The 12,761-nt window shown below is 46.0% G+C and overlaps 1 protein-coding gene across 2 annotated transcripts in view; it reads left to right on the forward strand.

Moving 5' to 3' along the window:
* Positions 1–12,761, forward strand: part of lpcat4 (lysophosphatidylcholine acyltransferase 4) — a 43,147-nt gene that overhangs the window by 20,102 nt on the left and 10,284 nt on the right. For both annotated transcript variants that reach the window (XM_079490761.1, XM_079490762.1), the window contains exon 8: positions 7,633–7,715. In XM_079490761.1, the coding sequence (XP_079346887.1) occupies positions 7,633–7,715 (83 nt within the window). The remainder of the gene's footprint in view (positions 1–7,632; positions 7,716–12,761) is intronic.

Genomic DNA, 12,761 nt, shown 5'->3' on the forward strand with positions numbered 1-12,761 from the left:
TTTAGTCTGAGACCATGGGGCTTACAGGGAGGTCACTGAGACCATGGGGCTTACAGGGAGGTCACTGTGGTGTGGAGGCTTTAGTCTGAGACCATGGGGCTCACAGGGAGGTCACTGTGGTGTGGAGGCTTTAGTCTGAGACCATGGGGCTTACAGGGAGGTCACTGAGACCATGGGGCTCACAGGGAGGTCACTGTGGTGTGGAGGCTTTAGTCTGAGACCATGGGGCTTACAGGGAGGTCACTGAGACCATGGGGCTTACAGGGAGGTCACTGAGACCATGGGGCTTACAGGGAGGTCACTGAGACCATGGGGCTTACAGGGAGGTCACTGAGACCATGGGGCTTACAGGGAGGTCACTGAGACCATGGGGCTTACAGGGAGGTCACTGAGACCATGGGGCTTACAGGGAGGTCACTGAGACCATGGGGCTTACAGGGAGGTCACTGAGACCATGGGGCTTACAGGGAGGTCACTGTGGTGTGGAGGCTTTAGTCTGAGACCATGGGGCTTACAGGGAGGTCACTGAGACCATGGGGCTTACAGGGAGGTCACTGTGGTGTGGAGGCTTTAGTCTGAGACCATGGGGCTTACAGGGAGGTCACTGAGACCATGGGGCTCACAGGGAGGTCACTGAGACCATGGGGCTCACAGGGAGCTCACTGTGGTGTGGAGGCTTTAGTCTGAGACCATGGGGCTTACAGGGAGGTCACTGTGGTGTGGAGGCTTTAGTCTGAGACCATGGGGCTTACAGGGAGGTCACTGTGGTGTGGAGGCTTTAGTCTGAGACCATGGGGCTTACAGGGAGGTCACTGAGACCATGGGGCTTACAGGGAGGTCACTGTGGTGTGGAGGCTTTAGTCTGAGACCATGGGGCTTACAGGGAGGTCACTGTGGTGTGGAGGCTTTAGTCTGAGACCATGGGGCTTACAGGGAGGTCACTGTGGTGTGGAGGCTTTAGTCTGAGACCATGGGGCTTACAGGGAGGTCACTGGTGTGGAGGCTTTAGTCTGAGACCATGGGGCTTACAGGGAGGTCACTGTGGTGCGGAGGCTTTAGTCTGAGACCATGGGGCTTACAGGGAGGTCACTGTGGTGTGGAGGCTTTAGTCTGAGACCATGGGGCTCACAGGGAGGTCACTGAGACCATGAAGCTCACAGGGAGGTCACTGAGACCATGGGGCTCACAGGGGGGTCACTGAGACCATGGGGCTTACAGGGAGGTCACTGTGGTGTGGAGGCTTTAGTCTGAGACCATGGGGCTTACAGGGAGGTCACTGAGACCATGGGGCTCACAGGGAGGTCACTGTGGTGTGGAGGCTTTAGTCTGAGACCATGGGGCTTACAGGGAGGTCACTGAGACCATGGGGCTTACAGGGAGGTCACTGAGACCATGGGGCTTACAGGGAGGTCACTGAGACCATGGGGCTTACAGGGAGGTCACTGAGACCATGGGGCTTACAGGGAGGTCACTGAGACCATGGGGCTTACAGGGAGGTCACTGAGACCATGGGGCTTACAGGGAGGTCACTGTGGTGTGGAGGCTTTAGTCTGAGACCATGGGGCTTACAGGGAGGTCACTGAGACCATGGGGCTTACAGGGAGGTCACTGTGGTGTGGAGGCTTTAGTCTGAGACCATGGGGCTTACAGGGAGGTCACTGAGACCATGGGGCTCACAGGGAGGTCACTGAGACCATGGGGCTCACAGGGAGGTCACTGTGGTGTGGAGGCTTTAGTCTGAGACCATGGGGCTTACAGGGAGGTCACTGTGGTGTGGAGGCTTTAGTCTGAGACCATGGGGCTTACAGGGAGGTCACTGTGGTGTGGAGGCTTTAGTCTGAGACCATGGGGCTTACAGGGAGGTCACTGTGGTGTGGAGGCTTTAGTCTGAGACCATGGGGCTTACAGGGAGGTCACTGAGACCATGGGGCTTACAGGGAGGTCACTGTGGTGTGGAGGCTTTAGTCTGAGACCATGGGGCTTACAGGGAGGTCACTGTGGTGTGGAGGCTTTAGTCTGAGACCATGGGCTCACAGGGAGGTCACTGAGACCATGGGGCTTACAGGGAGGTCACTGTGGTGTGGAGGCTTTAGTCTGAGACCATGGGGCTTACAGGGAGGTCACTGTGGTGTGGAGGCTTTAGTCTGAGACCATGGGGCTTACAGGGAGGTCACTGTGGTGTGGAGGCTTTAGTCTGAGACCATGGGGCTTACAGGGAGGTCACTGGTGTGGAGGCTTTAGTCTGAGACCATGGGGCTTACAGGGAGGTCACTGTGGTGCGGAGGCTTTAGTCTGAGACCATGGGGCTTACAGGGAGGTCACTGTGGTGTGGAGGCTTTAGTCTGAGACCATGGGGCTCACAGGGAGGTCACTGAGACCATGAAGCTCACAGGGAGGTCACTGAGACCATGGGGCTCACAGGGGGGTCACTGAGACCATGGGGCTTACAGGGAGGTCACTGTGGTGTGGAGGCTTTAGTCTGAGACCATGGGGCTTACAGGGAGGTCACTGAGACCATTGGGCTTACAGGGAGGTCACTGAGACCATGGGGCTTACAGGGAGGTCACTGTGGTGTGGAGGCTTTAGTCTGAGACCATGGGGCTTACAGGGAGGTCACTGAGACCATGGGGCTTACAGGGAGGTCACTGTGGTGTGGAGGCTTTAGTCTGAGACCATGGGGCTTACAGGGAGGTCACTGAGACCATGGGGCTCACAGGGAGGTCACTGAGACCATGGGGCTCACAGGGAGCTCACTGTGGTGTGGAGGCTTTAGTCTGAGACCATGGGGCTTACAGGGAGGTCACTGTGGTGTGGAGGCTTTAGTCTGAGACCATGGGGCTTACAGGGAGGTCACTGTGGTGTGGAGGCTTTAGTCTGAGACCATGGGGCTTACAGGGAGGTCACTGAGACCATGGGGCTTACAGGGAGGTCACTGTGGTGTGGAGGCTTTAGTCTGAGACCATGGGGCTTACAGGGAGGTCACTGTGGTGTGGAGGCTTTAGTCTGAGACCATGGGCTCACAGGGAGGTCACTGAGACCATGGGGCTTACAGGGAGGTCACTGTGGTGTGGAGGCTTTAGTCTGAGACCATGGGGCTTACAGGGAGGTCACTGTGGTGTGGAGGCTTTAGTCTGAGACCATGGGGCTTACAGGGAGGTCACTGTGGTGTTGAGGCTATTAGTCTGAGACCATGGGGCTTACAGGGAGGTCACTGGTGTGGAGGCTTTAGTCTGAGACCATGGGGCTTACAGGGAGGTCACTGTGGTGCGGAGGCTTTAGTCTGAGACCATGGGGCTTACAGGGAGGTCACTGTGGTGTGGAGGCTTTAGTCTGAGACCATGGGGCTCACAGGGAGGTCACTGAGACCATGAAGCTCACAGGGGGGTCACTGAGACCATGGGGCTCACAGGGGGGTCACTGAGACCATGGGGCTTACAGGGAGGTCACTGAGACCATGGGGCTTACAGGGAGGTCACTGAGACCATGGGGCTTACAGGGAGGTCACTGAGACCATGGGGCTTACAGGGAGGTCACTGGTGTGGAGGCTTTAGTCTGAGACCATGGGGCTTACAGGGAGGTCACTGGTGTGGAGGCTTTAGTCTGAGACCATGGGGCTCACAGGGAGGTCACTGAGACCATGGGGCTCACAGGGAGGTCACTGAGACCATGGGGCTCACAGGGAGGTCACTGAGACCATGGGGCTCACAGGGAGGTCACTGAGACCATGGGGCTTACAGGGAGGTCACTGAGACCATGGGGCTTACAGGGAGGTCACTGGTGTGGAGGCTTTTCACCAGTGTGGTTTTTGGCAGCACATTTTTATTTTAGTTTTAAGTCAGTCTTTTGAATAGTTTACATTTAGTTTTAGTCACATTTTAGTCACCCGGAATGTTTTTGTGTTAGTCTAGTTTTAGTCGACTAAATATCAGAAGATTTTAGTCTAAATCTACAGTTGATTTGGTCGACTAAAATGCATTTTGGCGGGCCTTGATGCCGTCGTAATGACTGTTTTTACACTTGCTGAAAATAGCCGATCTACAAGCTCACAACGCGTCGCAGCTATTTTCAGCATGCAACAAAGTGTAAAATGACTTCTACTAGATCTCTTGTCCACTAGTCCCTTCCTAACATTTTAGTCTAGTTTTTATCTGTTGACGAAATTGTCAAAACATTTAGTCTTAGTTTTAGTCATCATAGCTTAGTTTTAATTTAGTTTCCATTTAGTCAGTGAAAAAAGGTAGTCGACGAACATCTTTCGTCTTAGTTTTAGTCGATGAAAACAACACAGCTTATCAACATTGTGCTGATTAATCACTTATTGTTATCACCTGCTCGGTCTCCTTATCACAGCCCTCACCACCAGTGCACACCTAGGGCAAATAAAGGTTGGGTATGGAATATAATATGAACATTAAAATGGACCAGAAGTTAAAGTGTGAGGCACCACGCCCCCTGATGGGGTGTCGGAGCGTTGGGGGGGGTGGTGGGTGAGAGCAGATTCACGCAACATTGGTCGCAGCGTTTGCTACGATCTGTATTACTTTATCTAAATAGCTTACACTAATGGTGATCCATAGACAATGACATCATCATTAGGCAGATATTTTTTTAAACGAGATTTGTTTTAAAATATATTTAGATTTTTATTATTGTGAGAACGATGGCTTCAACTTTTGCATTGCAACTTTTCAGGAAAAGAAAGCCTGCCGTTTCTATTAGCTTGGATTCACCATCGATGATGTCACTGGTGGACGGGTTTCTGAACTGCCCACAGCCTTCCTATGAGACACAGACTGAGTAGGAAAAAATGGTGGTATTTTATCATGAACATCAGTTAGGACCAATTATAGGAAGATAAGTTGAAAAGTGGTGAAGTGGTCCTTTAAGCCTCTCCAATTGATCCAAAAATGACTGGCATTAATTGTTATCTGGATTTCCATGTGATATTTTTGGACTGATGTTGACTTTATTTGTGAACTGTAGCTTCCTGCATGCGAGTGGTTGCTTATACACTTTGTCATGCAGCGTTGTTTTGGGCATGTTGCCCATTTTTAGACATGACATTCAGCTCTCTATTTACACTGATGTCAATTCAGGGGGGGGGAGTGGGAGTTGTCTGACACTTGTCTCGCAGACCAAATTCCATGCTGTATTGATGTGGTACCATAAGGACAATTATTCTTCTACATTTTGTAATTGAAGTGATGCAGGTGTAACCATTTAACTATTGAGATTGTAAAATTAAACCAAATCGATATCGGTCCATTTGTTTTCAGTACCACAGACGAAAAACAGTCTAAGTCCAAATGTCATTCTGACCCCTCCACGAAAAGGCCTCGTTGTCCTGAACCCTTATCTATCATTTATACATTATGGATCAATAGTGTGGACTTAGACTGTTATTCGTCTGTGGTACTAGAGATCTATAAGGGTCCATTTGGTTACCAACTATCTCCATCATTTAGCTGGGGACCACCCTGGAACCCCCATCAAGGACCACGGGTGGTCCCCGGACCACTGGTTGAAAATGACTGTACTGGAAGGATTAATTTGGCCATATTGTCTGTTGATGTTGAACGTGGCACAGATGATTAGCATCCTCAACAGCTGGTTTATCGAAAAGCTAAATGTTAGCAAAAGTTCAAAACATCACTCGTGTTAACGGCAGCCCAGCGCTGCCAGGAATAAGTAGAGTAAATAGAGTAGGGTTTTTCTTCTAAATGGTCGACGTCCTGCTTGTTTTACATGATTTCTTCCAACACGGCTCTGTAGAAGTGCTTCTGCACGTGACCGTCTGGAATGCTGATGTTTACAGTGTGCTGTAACGTTTCTCTCTATTTCTAAACAGGTCTTTTTGAGCACATGGAAGGCTGTGACATCATCCCATGTTGTCGTTGTGGTTGGGCAGAAATCATATATCTCCCTATTTAAACGTTTTCATAAATGAACGTCCTCCTTCGTCGTTATGAGCGAGTGTTGCGCAAAAGTAATGGCTGATATATATAACAACTTAAGCTCACAACGCTGCACATCGTGAACTTGTAGATCTGCTATATTTGAACATTTGTATGTCTGTGGGTTTTATAATTATTCAACAAAGGAAAACTCACCTATGGTCATGAAGTGTTCCTACTCTCACCTATGGTCATGACATGTTCCTACTCTCACCTATGGTCATGAAGTGTTCCTACTCTATATATGGTCATGAAGTGTTCCTACTCTCACCTATGGTCATGATGTGTTCCTACTCTATATATGGTCATGAAGTGTTCCTACTCTCACCTATGGTCATGAAGTGTTCCTACTCTCACCTATGGTCATGAAGTGTTCCTACTCTCACCTATATGGTCATGATGTGTTCCTACTCTCACCTATGGTCATGAAGTGTTCCTACTCTATATATGGTCATGAAGTGTTCCTACTCTATATATGGTCATGGAGTGTTCCTACTCTCACCTATATGGTCATGAAGTGTTCCTACTCTCACCTATGGTCATGAAGTGTTCCTACTCTCACCTATGGTCATGAAGTGTTCCTACTCTCACCTATGGTCATGAAGTGTTCCTACTCTCACCTATGGTCATGAAGTGTTCCTACTCTCACCTATGGTCATGTAGTGTTCCTACTCTCACCTATGGTCATGAAGTGTTCCTACTCTCGCCTATGGTCATGAAGTGTTCCTACTCTCGCCTATGGTCATGAAGTGTTCCTACTCTATATATGGGCATGAAGTGTTCCTACTCTCACCTATGGTCATGAAGTGCTCCTACTCTATATATGGTCATGAAGTGTTCCTACTCTCACCTATGGTCATGAAGTGTTCCTACTCTCACCTATGGTCATGAAGTGTTCCTACTCTCACCTATGGTCATGTAGTGTTCCTACTCTCACCTATGGTCATGAAGTGTTCCTACTCTCACCTATGGTCATGAAGTGTTCCTACTCTCGCCTATGGTCATGAAGTGTTCCTACTCTCACCTATGGTCATGAAGTGTTCCTACTCTATATATGGGCATGAAGTGTTCCTACTCTCACCTATGGTCATGTAGTGTTCCTACTCTATATATGGTCATGAAGTGTTCCTACTCTCACCTATGGTCATGTAGTGTTCCTACTCTCACCTATGGTCATGAAGTGTTCCTACTCTCACCTATGGTCATGAAGTGTTCCTACTCTCACCTATGGTCATGAAGTGTTCCTACTCTCACCTATAGTCATGAAGTGTTCCTACTCTCACCTATGGTCATGAAGTGTTCCTACTCTCACCTATGGTCATGAAGTGTGGGTCATGACTGAAAGAATAAGGTCGCAAATACAAGCGGCCGAAATGAGTTTTCTTCTACGGGTGGCTGACATCTCCCTTAGAGATGACGTTCAGTCACGCGAGAGAGACTTTGAGTATAGAGTCGCTGCTTCTTCGCCTGGAAAGGAGGAGGGAGGTCCTCGAGGCACGTCCCACTGGGAGGAGACCCAGGGGCAGACCAAGGATCAGTTGGAAGGAACAAATCGACTCACTGGCCTTGGAACGTCTCTGGATCCCCCAGGAGGAAGTCACTAATGTTGCTCTGGAGAGGGAAGTCTGGAGCTCTGGTGGTGCTTTTAATGAATTGTGTTGTGTTTTTGTGCTCCCAGTTCCTGCCGGTCTACACACCATCCCAGGAAGAGAAGGACGACCCCAGCCTGTATGCAGACAACGTCCAGAAACTCATGGCCAAGTAAGGACCGTCATCATGTTTTTAGTTGACGATTGATTGTCATTTACAAATTATTGCGATTGATGAATTTAATTGTTTTTGGCATATTGGACGTGTACGCAAATTGCATTTCTGCTTGGCTTTTCAGCTTCATTTTTTTTTAATTATTATCTTTTATTTACTTTTAACATTTCATTTACATACAGTTATAAAATGCAACCTATAAATAAATACATTTTCTAACTAAACAACCCCAACCCTTCCCCGACCCTTCCTAGTACAACAATAGCTTGCCATTTCTGCAGGTTTTTTTTGTCAGTCATTTCATTTGTCATTTCTGCCCTGTGCACTATTTTGTTTTTTTTACGAAGCATAAAAGCCAAACAGAAACATGTTCTAACTAATGTTCAACTTCTAAAAACATAATTCAATAGTTCAATCGCAATTATTTGTATGATGATAGATTTATCGCCAACTAAATGATCATGAATCATGTTAATCACGACACCAACAGTGCCAGGAATAATGTTTAAATAGTGCTCATCTTGTTATGAAATCACTCTTAACAACACGGCTGTGTTTTTAAGAGCTTCTACACGTGAGCATCTGGGATGCTGACATTGTTTACATTGTTTACATACCGTAATGTTCCTCTCAATATTTCAAAACAACCCTTTTTGAGAGCATGTTATTCATTCATTTTTTTTCCTTCGTAATTTAATGAATTGAATTACTCGACACATTCAGGACGGGGGAACCACCTTTTGGTGTTTTTTTTAGCATTATGTTATACTTTAGCTGTTCAAAAATAGCAGATCTACAAGCTCATAGCGCGGCACTCTGTGCCGCGCTATGAGCTTGTAGATCTGCTATTTTTTTTTAAACGTGAAAATGTGGCGCAAATATTTCAAGATATATTCTTTCAGAGCGAACGTTTTTAACTCAAATCTTTGCTTCTGGGAGATCCCTGGAACAACAGATTTTCAGATGGGGGTCCGTTGAACACCACTGATATAGAAACATAGTGTTTTTTTCAGAAAACTGTCAGGATTTAGAAGACATTTGTAGAATCGTCCTCCGGTCTAAATGGGTTCAGGAATTCATTGTGACTGGCCTAGTAAGGACTCAGCTTCTCCCACCACATCAAATACACGTTTCCATAGCCAGGCTGGAATGAGTAGTACTGTCTACAATTAACGACATGAACACGAAGATAGCAGATCTACAAGCTCAAGATTCAATACTTTATTGCCATGTCAACAGAGTTGATTGGAATTTGTTTCAGTGCAATAAAAACAGACATACAAATAGACATCACATATTCAGACAGTAGAAAAAGATACAAAAGTACAAACATCATATGAGAGAGACCAATAAATAAGAACGCAAAACGTTGCAATTCATGAGAGAGAGAGACCAATAAATAAGAAGAATGCAAAAACGTTACGATTCACGGTAAATAAATAGCAATTCCTCGAAGTTCAGCATTCTTACAAAGCAGCTTCACGCTGTAAAGTGCGAGTGAAAAGAGGGTCAGCGTTCAGGAGGCGAACAGCCTCGGGATAAGTGCTGTTCTTAAAGCGGGAGGTGTTGCACTTTAGAGACCGCAGTCTCTTACCTAGAGGGCAGGGTGCAAAGAGAGAGCAGGCAGGGTGGGAGGGGTCTGCGATCACCTTCTGCATCCTACGCTTGGTGCGAGTGGAGTAGATAGAGGAGACAGATGGGAGGTCGAGGCCAATGAGTTTTGATGCCGTGCGTACGCAGCGTACCACCCTTTGATGCCGTGCGTACGCAGCGTACCACCCTGTCCAGCTGTTTCCTCTCTAAGACACTCACAATGTGTCTCATCGTTTATGACGCATACAACCTGTTTTGGGTATTGGAGCCCTGGGGTCTCCGGTCAACTGAATAGGGCTCTAAGTGGTTAAACCATTGAGACCTGAGGCTGATTGTAAAAACAATCCTTCTAAATCCTTTTAAAATAAGTTTTCTGAAAAACAAATATGTTGCTATAGACTGTTATTATGAGCTACTTGCATGAAAATGAATCATCTGCAAGGAATTTCTTGACGGGAAGTAGCTCATAACATGACAAGTGGATTTTTATAAAACAAACACTTTGCAGACAGAAAGAGGATAATTCAAGCTTTTCGAACAGCTGCAATGTTGGTGAGTTTGACGTTGTTTAATACCATCAGATATAGGACTTTTCTGTTTGGATGAATGGGCTGCCAATGGGAAGTTGCACCTATAGTTACCACCTTGCTGGCAAGATGGCCGCAGTGTGCATAACGTCAATAGGGACAATTTACAATTTAGGCATTTAGCAGACGCTCTTAATCCAGAGCGATTTACATTAAGCAAGAACAGAAAAGCATGGGAATACATCACATAAAAAATAATTTATCATGAAACATGCGTACCGTAAGCTAAGAACGTAACAGTGGAATATCTATATAATGAAACTATACATATAAACTATACATGTATACTATACTATGCTATACATTATGTACTATGATGTGCTATGACTACAATGCAATTTTAGTGCTGTCCACATAACATGCTATAAGTCTGTATCAAATGATATCTAAGTCTACAGAAATGCTATCTAAGGGGGTAGGGTAAGTGCTATGGGCCATGATGGAGTCTGAAAAGGTGGGTTTTCAGACTACGGCGGAAGATTGGACATTTCCGGCTGTGAGCGGTTCTGAAACCTGCTTGCCCAACAGGGAAATAAATGTTCAGTGGGAATTCCAAGATATTTGAAACTACAGCCTTCCTTCTTCCTGGAAGGTTAGTTGGCGCTGAAATAGAATCCATTGTTCTTCAAAAAGAACAAAACACAACAACAACAAGAAGACCTGAGGCCGCTTCTAAAAACCTCTTCTAAATCAGTTTTGACAGTTTTCTGAAAAACGTATGTTGTTATATCAGTGGTGCTCAAACCTTTTCATGTCAAGGACCTCCAACATTTTATGTATTTGGCCGCAGACCCCCCCCCCCCCCCCCCCCCATCTCAAAGTACCAGGGCCCCCAGAAGCAAAAAAAATGGTTGCTTAATCTGGACGGGAACCCCTTTTGGTGTTTTTTTTTTTTTTTAGTTTACATTTTTATCCCCCTTTTGGTGTTTTAACTAAGCATTATGTTATACTTTAGCTATTGAAAAATAGCAGACCTACAAGCTCATAGCGTGCCACCGAGTGGCGCGCAACGAGCTTGTAGGTCTGCTATTTTTGAAAAATCTTGAAAATGCGGCACAAATCTTTGAATATATATTCTTTCAAAGCAAACGTTTTTTTTTTTTTTTTTCTCGACGTCAGGCCTAAATGGATTAAAAGAAATGTATATATTTTCGAAGATTTACACACATTTTCACAATTCTTTTTTCCAAGCCCAGAGACATACCGTATAACCATACAAGCTTGTAGATCTGCTATTTTTGAATAGCCAATGTATGAAATGACTTGGATGCTTAAACAACGTTTTTTTTGGGGGCGGGAACCCCTTTTGGTGTTGGCATTATGTTATACTTTAGCTATTGAAAAATAGCAGATCTACAAGCTCATAGCGCGCCACCGAGCGGCGCGCTACGAGCTTGTAGGTCTGCTATTTTTGAAAAACCGAAGAACGACTGACATAGAAACATAGCTTTTTCAGAAAACTGTCGGGATGTAGAAGAATCTGCATTTTTAGAATCTGATGATCTCAGGTCAAAATGGGTTAAATCCACCACCAATGTGGTCATTGGCAGGTAGGTTTCCAAACTGTCCACACAGGCCACGCCACAGAGCCCAGAGCACCATCCCATAATGAGCATGCATGAGTAAAGACCAATTATATGAAGATGAAGTTGAAAAATGGCTGATATGCTGCTTTCATAAATGGACCTTCCTCCAGATTGCGTCACATCTCACTGATAAATCACTCTGTGATTCATGGCTTTCCAAAAATAGTTGAACAGAGTGTGAAACCACACTCTGGCTCATACCGACAATACGCCTCTGTCTCCCACCTACTTACTTACACATTATTACTTTATTTTTAAGTGGTGCAACCACTTCCTTAAGTGACTATGTGTGTGGCTGGGTGGGTGGCTGGCTGGTTGCGTCTGAGCACGAAAACAGCATGGTTGTTTTTCACCACCTGTGCGCAACCTAACACACACACACAAACACACACGCACATATTAACAGTATATATGGTGATTTCGGGTGTGCCGTGACAGTACAGTACAGTACAGTGAAGGGTACAGTAGAGGGACCCCCACACGGTAACTCTTACCGTTTCGGACGCGGGACGGCTCGCCGGAATCGGGCCGGCACCCTGTGTGCGTTCATGTGGAACCCCCCCCCCCGGGGACGCCCACACGGAGTTGCACCACTTACTTCACACGGGTGTGATTTCTGTATTCTTTATTGTGCAAAAAAGCTACTATAGCAAGGAGAGTACTTACTTGCACCTGTTGCTTTCCATCTGTGATTCTTGCGCAAATGTGAATCTCTGAGATGGAATTGAGAATAATTGAGATCACGATTATCACATGATTCTCATTTTTTCCGTGAAAATATGTATTGTCTTTAGTCTGTAGTTGCTGAACATTAACTACGTTCAAAATGTGGCACTTGGAGTCAGAACTACTGTGGCTTTAAAACAGACGACATCAAAGTGCTCGACTTAAACCTCTCTTAAAGAAGTCTCTCTCTTGTAGTAAAAACAAGAGTAACTAAAAATGAATTGGACAGCCAACTAGTGCTGCACCGTTCTGGTCCTTGAGGGGGTTCCGAGTGGTCCCCAGCTAAATGATGGAGACTTGGTAACCAAATGGACCCCTTATTGTTACATCTGCATTACTTAACCCATTATGGGCGGGAACCCCCTTTGGTGTTTTAAGCATTATGTTATACTTTAGCTATTGAAAAATAGCAGATCTACAAGCTCATAGCTACGAGCTTGTAGGTCTGCTATTTTTGAAAAATCATGAAAATATGGCGCAAATCTTTGAATATATATTCTTTCAGAGCGAACATTTCAACTCAAATCTTTGCTTCTGAGGGGGTCCCTGGA

This window comes from Electrona antarctica (assembly GCF_951216825.1).
Source record: "Electrona antarctica genome assembly, chromosome: 21".
NCBI lineage: Eukaryota > Metazoa > Chordata > Actinopteri > Myctophiformes > Myctophidae > Electrona > Electrona antarctica.